Source organism: Erpetoichthys calabaricus, chromosome 2 (genome assembly GCF_900747795.2).
Source record: "Erpetoichthys calabaricus chromosome 2, fErpCal1.3, whole genome shotgun sequence".
NCBI lineage: Eukaryota > Metazoa > Chordata > Cladistia > Polypteriformes > Polypteridae > Erpetoichthys > Erpetoichthys calabaricus.
In genome coordinates this window covers 169,534,862-169,550,500 of record NC_041395.2, presented here as the reverse complement: position 1 = coordinate 169,550,500, position 15,639 = coordinate 169,534,862, and the positions used below count along the sequence as shown (strand labels likewise).

Below are 15,639 nucleotides of genomic sequence, written 5' to 3'. Positions count from 1 at the left end.
GGGTTCAACAGAACAGCTAATAAGATAAAACAAAATCATTTTTTGATCAGCACTAAGTTATTCAGAGTTAACTTTTCTTTGCTGAAGTGAATGTTGATTAATTCACAGTCTAAAACCGCAATACTGATAATTATGCCTCTTCCTTTCAGTGTAACAGGTCTCATACACTATTATGGTCTCTATAAAGAGATAGTTTGACATGAGCATTAATTGCACGGAAATTTGTGGTCCTCATGAGTGATGCATGGGTACTCTGTTTGTTGGCTTTCATCTGTTAACTTAATACACTAAAAAGAACCAGCAAGTAACCTTAACTAAGAATGAAGACATAAAGGAGATAGACAGACAGAATGATGGAAAATATCAATACATGAGTCCAGTTCTTAAGCACAGAGTGAATTAAGAAGTCAGTATGGCTCAAACCCAAACAATACTCCATCCATCATCCAACCCACTATATCCTAACTACAGGATATAGGGTCACGGGGTCTGCTGGAGCCAATCCCAGCCAACACAGGGCGCAAGGCAGGAAACAAACCCCGGGCAGGGTGTCAGCCCACCACAGGGCACACACACACACACACACACTAGGGACAATTTAGGATCGCCAGTCCACCTAACCTGCATGTCTTTGGACTGTGGGAGGAAACCAGAACACCCAGAGGAAACCCATGCAGACACGGGGAGAACATGCAAACTCCACACAGGAAGGACCTGGACTCTCTCTTCTGTTTCCTTTTACGGTGTCCTTTTGGTGGTGGCTTGCGCCACTACCATCTAATCTAAGTATCATGATGTTCCAAAAATGATGGATGGATTAAAATCCAGAAGTCTGTATGACCATCAGCATCAAGTGACTCCGTGAGAACCCTAACTACAAAGAGGACTATTTCATTTACAGTGGTGTGAAAAACTATTTGCCCCCTTCCTGATTTCTTATTCTTTTGCATGTTTGTCACACAAAATGTTTCTGATCATCAAACACATTTAACCATTAGTCAAATATAACACAAGTAAACACAAAATGCAGTTTGTAAATAGTGGTTTTTATTATTTAGGGAGAAAAAAAAATCCAAACCTACATGGCCCTGTGTGAAAAAGTAATTGCCCCCTGAACCTAATAACTGGTTGGTCCATCCTTAGCAGCAATAACTGCAATCAAGCGTTTGCAATAACTTGCAATGAGTCTTTTACAGCGCTCTGAAGGAATTTTGGCCCACTCATCTTTGCAAAATTGTTGTAATTCAACTTTATTTGAGGGTTTTCTAGCATGAACCGCCTTTTTAAGGTCATGCCATAGCATCTCAATTGGATTCAGGTCAGGACTTTGACTAGGCCACTCCAAAGTCTTCATTTTGTTTTTCTTCAGCCATTCAGAGGTGGATTTGCTGGTGTGTTTTGGGTCATTGTCCTGTTGCAGCACCCAAGATCGCTTCAGCTTGAGTTGACGAACAGATGGCCGGACATTCTCCTTCAGGATTTTTTGGTAGACAGTAGAATTCATGGTTCCATCTATCACAGCAAGCCTTCCAGGTCCTGAAGCAGCAAAACAACCCCAGACCATCACACTACTACCACCATATTTTACTGTTGGTATGATGTTCTTTTTCTGAAATGCTGTGTTCCTTTTACGCCAGATGTAACGGGACATTTGCCTTCCAAAAAGTTCAACTTTTGACTCATCAGTCCACAAGGTATTTTCCCAAAAGTCTTGGCAATCATTGAGATGTTTCTTAGCAAAACTGAGACGAGCCCTAATGTTCTTTTTGCTTAACAGTGGTTTGCGTCTTGGAAATCTGCCATGCAGGCTGTTTTTGCCCAGTCTCTTTCTTATGGTGGAGTCGTGAACACTGACCTTAATTGAGGCAAGTGAGGCCTGCAGTTCTTTAGACGTTGTCCTGGGGTCTTTTGTGACCTCTCGGATGAGTCGTCTCTGCGCTCTTGGGGTAATTTTGGTCGGCCGGCCACTCCTGGGAAGGTTCACCACTGTTCCATGTTTTTGCCATTTGTGGATAATGGCTCTCACTGTGGTTCGCTGGAGTCCCAAAGCTTTAGAAATGGCTTTATAACCTTTACCAGACTGATAGATCTCACTTACTTCTGTTCTCATTTGTTCCTGAATTTCTTTGGATCTTGGCATGATGTCTAGCTTTTGAGGTGCTTTTGGTCTACTTCTCTGTGTCAGGCAGCTCCTATTTAATTGATTTCTTGATTGAAACAGGTGTGGCAGTAATCAGGCCTGGGGGTGGCTACGGAAATTGAACTCAGGTGTGATACACCACAGTTAGGTTATTTTTTAACAAGGGGGCAATTACTTTTTCACACAGGGCCATGTAGGTTTGGATTTTTTTTCTCCCTAAATAATAAAAACCATCATTTAAAAACTGCATTTTGTGTTTACTTGTGTTATATTTGACTAATGGTTAAATGTGTTTGATGATCAGAAACATTTTGTGTGACAAACATGCAAAAGAATAAGAAATCAGGAAGGGGGCAAATAGTTTTTCACACCACTGTATGTTAGGTAGAATGCCTAGAGGGGACTGGGCGGTCTCATGGCCTGGAACCCCTACAGATTTTATTTTTTTCTCCAGCTTTCTTGAGTTTTTTTTTTTTTTTTGTTTTTTCTGTCCACCCTGGCCATCGGACCTTACTCCTTTTCTATGTTAACTAATGTTGCCTTATTTTAATTTATTATTTTGTCTTTTATTTTTCTTTTCTTCATTATGTAAAGCACTTTGAGCTACTTTTTGTATGAAAATGTGCTATATAAATAAATGTTGTTGTTGTTGTTGTAACTGCGAGGCAGCAGCACTACCACTGCACCACCGTGCCACCCCCCAAGCAATAATGCTGAAGCTCAATTGATGTTTCCAATACAGTAAAAAAGTTTGGGGAGTCCACCAGCTCATTTGCACAAATCTCTTCATAAACAGATTACATTTTATGTAGTGTCTGTCATACATGACCAAGGCATTTTACTAATAAAGCACAATTATTTACTTATTTTCACAACAGGAGCCCTGATGAATTAATTAACAGAAATAATTATTTTCCACTAGCGCTAGGAACCAAGCATAACCAGACTAAGCATCTTTTCACTAACCCTAACCCTAAAAGTATGATCAACTCTCTGGTAAGGAGGTAAGTCATCCAGGGGCCTGTGGTGGTCTTAATCTGGATGCAATGTGATCATATCAAAATGTGCTTGAGAAGAATGTGAGGCCATATGTCCGCAAGTTGAAGTTGAACTGGAAATGGACCTTTCAACACGATAATGATCTGAAGCACACTAGCAAATCCACCAAGGAATGGCTCAAAAAGAAGAAATAGAGGTTTATGTATTGGCCTAGCCAAAACCTTAGTTTGAATGCCATTGAAATGTTATTGAAACTTTGCTGCAAAAAATAATTTCTGTTCCCATCAAACATCTGACTTGTGGATACTCCATCCAGCAGCCCTATTGTACCTCTCGGTAGCTAAGTCTCCCATCGAAGTCCTCATCTACTTCCTTGATCATCTGCTTCAAGCCTAGGTGAGTTTGTGGGGCTCCAAGCTTCTCCATCATCATCTTCAGTTCCATCAAATCAATAAATCCATCCTTTCCAGAATCATATCTAGACATAATGATAAAAAATGGGAGATTTGTTAATACTAAAAACACTGGCAATGTCCACTAGACAGTTTCTGGTATTATGACAGAAAGTCTATTTTAGATGCACAGCATATTATCCATCCATCCATTTTCCAACCCGCTGAATCCAAACACAGGGTCACGGGGGTCTGCTGGAGCCAATCCCAGCCAACACTGGGCACAAGGCAAGAACCAATCCCGGGCAGGGTGCCAACCCACCGCAGGACATACACAAACACACCCACACACCAAGCACACACTAGGGCCAGTTTAGAATCGCCAGTCTACCTAACCTGCATGTCTTTGGAGGAAACCGGAGTGCCCGGAGGAAACCCACGCAGACACGGGGAGAACATGCAAACTCCACGCAGGGAGGACCTGGGAAGCGAACCCAGGTCTCCCAACTGCGAGGCAGCAGCGCTACCCACTGCGCCATCATGCCGCCCCACAGCATATTATTACATTATAAAATCTATCCACTTCATGTCATACAATGCTTTTCCATAATTAATGTTTCCTTAATGGCCCCTATATAGCTTGTGCACTATGTGGAGACTTGACTCACTCAATCGGTAGTTCAAAATGAATTTGAGATCTTTAGTCCTATGCTTTAGCACCACTGAGTAGGTCTCAAAGTACTCATTCTTCAAGGCCATTTCCATGCTGCTTGTTTGTCTCTCTAAGGCAACAGCATCACACCTTTACTAGAACAGATACCTCTGCTGCTACCTACTGACAAGAACAAACTGCTGTTCTCTCACGAGCTCACTAGAGCCCTGTTTCTCAGGGCTCCCTAAATATATAATGGGCCCCATTCTCATTACATCCTGACTCTCTGCCATCTTACAACTTAGTGGCATCCTTTTGGCTTCCTAGTGGAGGGTCATGACTCCTTTTTTATCCTTTTGACTTCAGAAGTGTGCTCTGCATGTCTCCCTTGGGAATGTTCTCCTGATCCCATTTCTAGCTATATAACTTAAATATAAAGCACAATGAAATTCTGATTTGTAGAGATACAAATACAGCATATGCATCTGAAACACCTTTCCGAACTCTGGACCTATAGCCCTTTGGTTTACATTAAACACCCCAGTTTTGTTAATTTCCTAAACAAGAGTTAGGGCTCAGTCCTTAGTAGCTATATGGAGGAAAAGGTGGCGACATCACATAATATTTGCCTCTACTCTCAGACTCCGTAGAATGCACAGTGTACCGTGAATCACATGCACATGTTCAGTAAACAATGAGCAAATCCATTAGTCGGTTATGGCACAGCTTTATGTCGCCCACTCACCCCGGCATCTGCTGGTGATGAGGTTCCTTGAATCTTAGCATTCAAAAAAAAAAACAAATAAAAGATGCATCTTTTTTCACCCTGACTGGCCTTCATTTGGTGACACTTTAATTCTTTATTTTCTTTCTTTTTTCATCAAAGCCTTTCTTCTTCACCAAGGCTGTCCAACATACCAGCCATGACTCACCTAAACTGTAGTCACTGTGAATCCTGCTTTATCAGAAAATCCAAAGCAATCTAATGCTGCCCTTGATGCTTGCCCACATTTCTTTTTGTTGCCTATGAAAGGCACTACACAAATTAAAAATGCTTGATCAACTGTTCACATGAAACAAAACTCCACTGCCTCTGTATCCCTGAAGAGATCTTAACAAGTGGCTGCAGTTTGGGTTCAAGTATACTAACAATAACAAGCAACTTTTGTCTTATCTAGTGCTCTTCATAGTGACTACCAGGTCAAATGATTTTGCAGGTAGGGCACACAATGCTTTTTCATGAGAAATGTAGTTTACAGCCAGTTAGAAGGCTCTTGGGGGCTGGACGAATGAATTTAGGCTTGGACTCTGTCCAGTTGGTGTGACGCTACGAATGAGTTCACAATCCAACCAAGATGGGCTTTGTTAAAGAAGGGCAAAATTTGTATAGTTTGTGTTCCACTCTCATACAATGAGCTGACTGTGCTAAATAAATCTATTTAATTGTGTGCTCGACTGGTTCCCCACCCCTTTTATCTTGGGTATGAGGTAAAAAACAATTTGCTGCTCTATTTCAATCATTATGAAGGAGTTCCTGGCAAGGCACCAACTTTTAGCATCCGGAGAAGCAGAAAACAAGAGTCTCCTTATTGTGCTGGAAGCAACTTTTTTGATGAAAGATTGGAAAAAAGGATGACTTCAGTCCTTTGAAATGTGTAGTGCAAGCTTAAGCTGAGATCCTTGTTTTTGTAAAATAGGATTCATTAATCAGAGTTTGTTTTCTAAAGTGCCTTTCATAGCTGACAACACAAAGCTTACTAGAAAACATTTCATGTAACGCACCAAGACTTTTTATAGCAATTTTGCTTCTGTTTACAAAGCAAAACATTTGTTTGTTTGGTGCCTTTAGTTCGATGTACTTCTAACTTCTTAGCAAAGGAGTATGTCTTTATTTTATCGTGCCTGTCAACATCATCACTGTAACAATGTGGTTTACAAAGCAATCAAACAACCTCTCCCTATGGCCTCAAGGAGACCTTGGGATTCAGCCCTAGATGGAGTGCCAGTCAGTCATAGGACTACCTCACACATACATGCACCATCATTCCATCACCATTCAGCCTGTGGAGAAACTGGAATAGAACAGAAAATAGCTTCAACAGCAGAGAAAACAAGCAAAACCCACATAAACCGTGTCCAGGCCACCAGCTAAACTCAAACATCCAATGACACCAACATCCATACCACATTCCAGATAAAAAAAGATGGTGTAAAATTTCATAAATTGTATATTTTTTTTTTTTTTGTGGCATGGAATATTTTTTCTCACATGACACAGCAATCACTCTGCACATGTCCCATTGCCCCATCCATTTGTGGTAATGTTTCTTTTTACACATTTAGATGAACTAATTAAAGTGCCTAAAATGTCATCCAGTAGGTAGTTATGTTAATATACAAGTGTAAACTGGTTGCTAGGTGTAGGGCTAATTGCATTGTGGTCAGTGTCTTATCCTCGTCCTTCCAAATGCATCTTTGGACTACATTGAAATACATAGTTTTCCTACTGATTTGCACTTCATGCAGTACTGATAACCAATCCAGGGATATTAAAGGTGTATGGACTGCACAGCCATAATGCTTCTCCTGAAAACAAAATATGTGGTAATGAGACACAATCACCCATAGGTGACATGTTGCCAGTTTCATTTCTCTTCAAATATTAAACACCAACTGTGAGTAATATAGTTGAACATTATACGTTTTCTGAATATCATGAAAGCTTCCATAAATGTGAAAGTTTCTGTAGTCACAAAATCGGGTTTAGGTATATTCACCAAGAGAAGGAATAATGTTCTTTGTGTGCACTAAACGCTGCCCTAAGAATGGTTTGCTAGACTCAGAGTATCATTGTATTGTGCTTGGCTTTTGGCCATTATTCTCTCGTGTACTGTGTGGGTGAACCAAACATTTACAGTTACATTACACAATGGTTACAGCCATCTAATTACAAATTTGCCAAACCTGCCCTATAACTAAATTGCCAAGAGCTTGTTTAGTAATCCAACTAGGGGGCTCCGCCCCCTGCTCGCTTCGCTCGCCAACCCCTGGTGTTGGGAATGACAAAGAGCGTGATGTATGAATGAGATATAGAATAGTGTGACGGTGTAGATGATGCAAATAGAAAGCAAACAATAAAGTGTGTGGCACAGTGTAAAGGTTTATTTGAAAATTTCTTTGTACACGCCGTTTAAGTGTAAAAGGTAATTCCAGCTCAGAACTTGTAAGGTCATTTAAGATGGTTATTGTTGTGATCAGAGTCAAGTTTGTCAGAGCTTAGAAAGAGTTGTGTCTTTACAGGAAGTAATGGAATGACTTGGGTATTTATGTTTTCCACATTAATATTTTTTGGACATAATATAGTGCGTTGTGTTAAAAGGGGCATTTGGTCTAATGAGATTGCTGTTCCAAATCTCTCTGTAACTAAGTTGTCGCAGATAAAGGCTTGAGGAATTGTAATAATATGTGGCTGAAGTCCATCTGTATTGGTGAGTGTACCATCTCTCAGTTGTAATAAGCAATTGTTATGATCTGGTTCTGGACATCGTATCTTTTTTACTAACTGTATCTTTTGAAAGCAATGCCAATTGTCTGCGTATTTTAAGGTGCACTGAACAATAGCTGAGTGCATGGCATCTGGAAGAATAGCTAATCACTGTCTAAAATCTCCTCCTCATAAAAGTGCCTTTCCTCCAAATCGAATATTATTATTCATAAACGTTTGTTCATGCCATTGAACATTCATCAATAAACAACATTTTTTCAAGACGGATGTCACGTGCAGTGCCACCGTTAATATTCATAGTGGATACCGATTTGTAGGATCTAATGTAGTTGATAAAGATTTCACTTTCAGGTACATCGTCAGTTAGAAGCTTCTGTAGATATTCAGTATATGAATGTAAAGAAGGCAGTCTAATTTGACCCTTTTGACAACAACGTGTAAATGTATAACTTGTATTGCCAGTTGTTTGTTCAGGGAAGTGAACTGAATGACAATGATTGCAAATGACATTCATTAATCCGAATGAATTTTCCTGGTGTATGTTTTGCTTGTGGCGTTTGAGAGGCGCGTTGTTGCATGTGTAGTATTTGGGACGTGTTGTTTTGGAGCTGTAATCGATTTGCCTGTGCTGTGTGAGAAGCCCGTTGTAGCCTTCGCTGCCATTAACGTATGTCTGAGACGGGAGGTGTTTCGTTTTGAATCCGTGCCTGTTGCGATGCAGCACTTTGATTGATAGTTTGCGTCATGTGGATCTAGGATGTAGATTTGTGCATATTAAATGAACTATTGTAGGATCTAATGCAGTTCATAAAGTTTTTACTTTTAGGTACATCGTTAGTTAGAAGCTTTAGTTGAGCTTTGCGTTTTTGGAGTCGAGTCATTTTTTCTTTTAGAAATCTGGATAAGTAATAAGGAGTATTGCACTCACTGTTAATATGGAGCCTTTTCTGCGGTTGAACGGTTAATAGTGCCTTATTGTAATGAGATCCACCTGTGCTGCATAGCCGTCTATTTTGTTGTTTCTTTCGTGTTTGTGTGTTTGTTCCTGTTATCCTTTCCTTTTCGTTTTGTACCCGTGACCGTGTATTCATGACTTGTTTCTTTCTCAGCATGCGAAATATGGATAAGTAATAAGGAGGATCGCAGTCACTGTTAATATGTTTCCTTTTCTGCAGTTGAACGGTTAATAGTGCTTTATTGTAAGGAGATACACCAATGCTGACATCTATGCTGTCTAGTGTGAAGGTGTTGATGTTCACTTTAGAATATGTGGCTTTGGGTGTCACTTCTTATGGATGTGTGTGTGTTTGGGGGTTGAGGATTGTTGTTGCGCGAGCGTCTTCTTTCTTTTTGTGTTCCTGTGTCTTGTTGAATCCCCCTGTTTGTGTGTGTCCCGTCCCTTGCTTGTAGGGTCTGTGGGTTGGTTTTGTGTTCTTTTTTTTGTGTTCCATGGGCTTGTTGAATCCCCCTCTTGGTGTGTGTCCCGTCCGGTGCCTGTAGGGGGAGGTGACTTGCTGTTGTGCGCGAGCCTCTTTTTTTTTTTTTTGGGTCTAGTTTCGTGTGCAATGTGTTTCGTGCTTTGCCTGCGTTTCCTCATTTCTCCATTTTTCCTGTGCTCACTCCTTTTTTCTGTGGTCTTGTCCGCCTCTCGCGGCCCCTCATCCGCCTCTCTCGCCCTCTTTTGTCCGCCTTTCTCGGCTCCTCAGCCGACTCTCGCGGACTCTTTTTGCGCCTGCGCAGTACGTCTTTTTGCAGCTACGGCCCATTGCCGGATGTGCCTGCGTCCATCATCTGGTTTAGCATTCCCGCCTCTCGCGGCCCCTCATCCGCCTCTCTCGCCCTCTTTTGTCCGCCTTTCTCGGCTCCTCAGCCGACTCTCGCGGACTCTTTTTGCGCCTGCGCAGTACGTCTTTTTGCAGCTACGGCCCATTGCCGGATGTGCCTGCGTCCATCATCCGGTTTAGCATTCTCGGTTAGTAATATGGATGGCCGTAGCTTGCTTAGTTGGTTTCTGCATTTATGTAATCATTTGACAGATCTACCCTGTCCTCACACAGTTAAAATAGACGTTTGCACTAATGGTAGGTGTTGGTAGCTACCCCACTGTAGTAGAAGGGCAAATTTACAAACACTAAAACAGCAGCACAACTGCTGAGGACCTCTGAAATGGAATTGTGTTATAAATAATTTCTCCGGCCAAAGACCAACTGCATCCTGTCAGCTGTGTTCCAGCCAGGGAGCTGCTTGGGACAGGCCACTCTTTGTTATCCTCAACAGCTGTACTGACAAATGCAAATGACTTCCAAACTCTGGGACATCCCACTTGGAGAGCATAACATGAAAAGCCATGTTTTCAAGCAACCTTCTCCTAAAGTCCTAGAATTCTTAAGCTGCCATGATGTATTCCTAAAGGATCAGAATGGCAACTCATAACTCATCTCTCCTTTATTTGGGTTATGGTTAGGGCCACCAGTCTTTTATTATGGCTGCTCCAGATAACTTTTTTTTCTCACATCACACAGCCCTTGGTTTAACTTATTAGATGGCATCAAACATCTTGAGGAGGCAGGAGTTACCCTCTTCTGCTGTTCCCGTCTATATATTACAATATACATTATGTCTATACTATGTCTATATACTGCTGTCCAGACTCTAAGAGATGATTTCAACATGTAAGTTCTGTTTTTACATATTGTAAGTCCATCCAGTTTTCAAACCCACTAATCCCCTCTTCTCTCATAAAGAAGCCAGAAACTAAAAGCACTGATTTATTTTACACACAGATGACATTTCACCAGTCATTGTCTACACTTGCACTTAAAAGAAAAAACTTTCCATTGCTGCATGCATTTACTTTAAGTGACAGCATGATCATTCCAATCCAGCATATTGCTGATAAGGAGAACTGAAGTCATGATAGAACAGAAACTTAATAATTTCCCTGACAGCCTCTTGCAGTCAAAATCACATTTTTAATACAAAAATTCAAACACTAAGTTTACTAAATAATATTTGAAAGTATGTGATCACACTGAATTCCCATTAGAAATAGTTGCTTGACTATGGAAAAACATTAAACTTATCTTTTTTACTCATAAGAACCTTAACTTTCCACATTTTATCTGAATGCAGATGTCAAAAAAGAACTGGAGAAGTCTCTAAACTTTAAGAGACATTGCTTCTTGAGCACATATCTCCAGCTATGAATTCTGAGGGCCCTTCACCAGTGGTACCATGTTCAGTTCATCTGCAGGAAGTTCACCCAGCTAAAATATGTGTGACACAGTTCCATATTGCTAATTTTGTCCATAGTAATAATATTCTGTTTGACAAAACCTACCATAGTTCATCTTCTTGTGATATCTGGTATGCCTATAGGCCTTAATCTTGCAGCTATGCATTCTTTGTAGTGTTTGATTCTAGTAAACCCTGGGACTTACACGCATCACAAATCTTTGCTTGAAGTGGGCTTTTACTCATCGAGTATGCAGTACCTGTTCCAGTTTCAACATACCGTACCTGCACTTTTTCTTAGCATACCTGTTTGTGAATCTTCACAGGAGATACCTTCTACAATTAATTATTAATGTGCCCTACTGACACCTTTTCTATGTGTTCTGATGAACATCAGCACCACTTTATGAATCTTCACAGGAGACCCCCACAAATCTTTGTTTGTATTGCAAAGTATTGCCATAAAAAGAGTACCACCAGTAATTTGGTTCCACTTTAACCACTTCTCCAAATCTGTTTAGAGGGATCCGTTGAAATGCTTGAAAACAGTGAAGAGTAAATCTAAGGAAATAGTCCAAATATCAAATAAATTATATTCTGTAAATATATGAAAAACAAGTATTTTTCTTTTCTGTTGTTTTGAGGGGGAAAAAGTTCAGACTACTAGAAATGTACTCTAAGTCATTGGAAGTGATAACACTGCTGTTGCAAAACTAGAGGACTGTACTTAAGGTAAGCCCAGCAAACAAAGATATGCACGCCATTAAAAAGAAAAGTGATATTGTACAAGTTTGATTTTCAATTTTTAATTGAAAGATTATGACATCTTGAGCTAAACATATTCCACACTTTTAATCAGACAAAACTGTATCTACAATATTAAATTTTACATTACTTTCTTAAACTGGCAGTCTTGTTTTTCAGACTACACTGCTCATCTTCTGCCAAAGAGTGGTGATGTGTTGCATGTTAATCAGAATTTCACTGTACTCTGTACATGTGGCAATAAAGACCCTATAAACAAATCCCCATGCAGCTCCACTCCGCAATACATCAAGTATATGCTCCTCCATGAAGTCTCCAAGATTTCATCAGCCTGTCCACTTAACTAGTTGCACCTTTGCTTTCAAGACACAGTTAAACTTCAAATCATTTTAGTATGTTTGGTCTATTTGCACCTCTAGAAAGTCTCATCCTTTAGCATATCTCATTGAGTAGTAGGGTGTTGTACTGTATTAGCCATTACAGATGCAATGAGGAGTTTCTAATTTACAACCTTTCTGAAGAAGGGGCTTCAGTTGCCTCGAATGCTTGGACATTGTAATCAGTTCAGTTAGGCAATGAAAGGTATCATTTGGCTTGACTTCTCATTGCATAATCCCACTGAAACAGTTTGAACCATCTACCAGTGATACATACAATACTATACATCTCTAACAGCTTTTTTTAATCTTATAAGCACTTAATTTTCTGTACTGTTGCTATTTCAATAGGTGCTATACTGTCTCTGGATTAACTGCTACAATTGTCTTATCTGTTTGTAATACTATTAGTAACATAGATCCATTCTTCATTTTGGGACTGAGGAGGCCAGATCCTTTCTTGGCACAACTGAGCAACACGGGTAGTGTGCCAATGAACTGCAGACACACTCAGCCACTATCACTCATGCTGAACCAGTTTAGAGCCACCATCTAACTTAATGTGTGGGTCTTTGGGAAGTGTGATGACCCACATGGAAAAAATGTCCAGGGATATATTATCTCATAGAATTTAAGTAACCCTTATAGGAACATTTAGGGAACAGTGTTTTCATTTATACACTTCATCTAATTATTTTAAATTATCTGTTTTCATGTGGACAGACAAATGGCAAAACACACCGTCAAAAGGAAAAAAATTGCAAAAGCACAGCAATGGAGTGGGTTTTGAACTCATCCTTCTAGAGCTGTAAAGATATTAGTCCTTCTACAGCGCTTCATCCTCTTTTTTTTGCTGGTTATTTTCCTCTGCTACAATCTTTGTCCTTTTTCTCTTTATATTTTATTTTGTGTTTTTTTTTTTTTTACTTCTTTCCTCACAGTCTCTCACTTTTCTGTCGTGTTCGTTAAATACAGTGGAAGGCCCTCTAATTAATGTACATCCCTCAAGTGCTAAGTGCAGGTACTAAGGCCACAGTTATTTGAAAGTCATTTCAAGGTACCTGCTCCAACATCTACTTTGCTGGGGCATTGTGGCATTAGTTTGCTTAGGCAATTATGTTCTTCTGATCCTTACTGTGCTTGACCTTTATGGCTGGTTTGTAGTCCTTGGTCAGTTTTGCACATTCATTTTCTGGTTATGTCCTTCTCTCTTGTTATTTAGGTTTTTATATTTTGATTTGTGGATTTTGAGCTTTTAGTTTTATTTTACTGTTTTTTTGCAGTTCAGTTTTCAGTCCTTGGTTGCTCTTTTTTGTTTTGATTTTGAACTTTTAGGTTTTAAAGATTTCATTTTTTTAATGTTTCTAATCATTCAGATTTGTTTATTTATTTAAAGCTTTGCATCAGACAAGGTGTTTCGGTAGTTTTGCTTGTTAAAGTTTGGAAAAACTAAAACCGAGTCCACAGAACTACAGTATACCATAAAGTCACCCCAATTCTAAATACCCATTAGGCTTTTATTATGGACTAAACTATATATTATTGCCTCTAGAACACAGATAGCATCAAAATGTCATGTTGAAATATTTAAAGTGCAACACTTAAGAATGACTGTATATTTAGGCTTTTGTTCTGTACTCACCATTATGTATTTGTCTCCTAATGTATAATTTAACCCCATAATGTATCTATATTATTATTATTACCTGTGGTAAACTGTACATGTGGTTTGGCCCTGCATTGAACTTCATCTGGCTGAATAGGTTCCTAAATTGTATTAAGAATGTTTGAAAATGTTATGTCATATTGTGCCTTACAATTTATTGTAAACTTATAGACCCATATTTAATAGTAATTGCTCACAAATAATGAAATGCTAAGTTACTTAACCGTGAACTCACGATACTAAAATGTTATCAGTCTTTTTGTGGTCTATACTAGACTGCTATTTTTAGCTGTTAACTTTCCTGCCTGCCAAGCATTCAGATGTATCCTTATTTTTGTGATTGTAAATATGAGAAAATTCCACTGGTCTTAAAAAAAAAAAAAAAAAAATGGACCAACAGTGTGTGAGCCTAACTTAATGAATGCTCTGGCTGCACCCTGTTGCCAAATTACTGTGGAAAACAAGACAGAGTGGCCAGAGCACTAAGAACCCTGGAACACTCTCTTGTGAGCTTTGGAGTGCATGCAGTGTGTTTCTCACGGTTGCCGCAGACCAGACTGGCAAGAATTCAGCAGCAGCTGTTTGCGGGCCAATAATCTCACTCTATCTCACTCTCTCTGTCTCTGATCAGAACAATCCCCCCAGTGCGACATCGCTTTTGTGTCTCACTCACTCAGCCTTTCATCGGATTGTCACAGCGCCCGTGGGAATCACAGACCATTTAAGACAGGAGCTTGAAGAGTGAAGAAAATGCATGTCAGAGCACTGGGAGTATGGAAAAACTTGAAACAGTAGCCAGAGCTACTAGCCTCCCCCGTTATGATTAGCCTCCCCCGTTATGATTACACTTGATTGGTTTGATCATACATCTGTATTTTAGCACACATATATTATGACCTGTTAAGTAGACAGGACTGGCGAGCTTCATTGAGCTGAATGGCCTGTTCTCATCTAGACTGTTGTAATGTTCTAAAGGCTGGCTCTAGGTGTTGTTCAGGCCAGAGACTTGCTTATGACAAATATAGTAAGAGAAGAAGCGGGCAACATTACTAATTGTAATAGCAGCAACGTTCTTCCTTTCATTCATTCTTCCTTTTAAGCATCCAGAATTTGTTCTTAATGAGACAAAAAGGTTTCTGCTCACATGTGGGAATCAATACATGCAGGAAATTTCAGCACACAGAAAATGAACCAGCATTTAAAATGCTAAAAGTATCAAATTACAAACTCTTCGACCTTGTGCATATTGACTTTATAATTTATTTAAAGGCGATTAAGGCTGGTATTTTATGTTCACTGTTAATGTAAACTATGTGCATACATTCAACTTTGAAAAACACTGCACACACTGCTTTGGCTCCTCTTGGCTTATGGATACCACTTTTTAGAATGTGTGACACTCCTGAATTCAAATAGATATGATTTGCAGTTCAAGACATGATATCATATACTTGTCATTGAATACCCTGTATGACCTTCTAAAATCATTTAGACAATGAACGGGTGATAAAGAGGCCTACACACAATAGCACCTATACAGCATAATGTATATTGAAAAACTATGCCGCATATGGACACGCAAACATAATATTAAAGTGCATGCACAGTATAGCCTTCATCTGCCTAACCAATTTAATTCAATTCAGGAGTGTCCAGGTTAAGTTTATCACAGGCCACACTCACACTCTAAGTCGCCAATTAATCTGCACGCATTTGGGATGTGGGGAAGACAAGTTCAGTACTCTGGCAATGTCACATTGGAAACTTCACAAAGATAGTTGTCATTCTCCGAATTGAACTCGGGAGCTGTGAGGTGACCTCAGTAAACAGGGCCTGCTGCAGCTCCAGGTAACTTACAACAGGGACTGACTCCAAATCCCTGTGATTTTGTAAGGAAAAAAAATAAAGG

General features: G+C 39.7%; 1 protein-coding gene across 1 annotated transcript in view; it reads right to left on the bottom strand.

Moving 5' to 3' along the window:
- efhd1 (EF-hand domain family, member D1) overlaps positions 1 to 15,639 on the bottom strand; it is a 39,246-nt gene that overhangs the window by 17,163 nt on the left and 6,444 nt on the right. Inside the window, exon 2 of the mRNA XM_028794758.2 lies at positions 3,470 to 3,617. Within this exon, the coding sequence (XP_028650591.1) occupies positions 3,470 to 3,617 (148 nt within the window). The remainder of the gene's footprint in view (positions 1 to 3,469; positions 3,618 to 15,639) is intronic.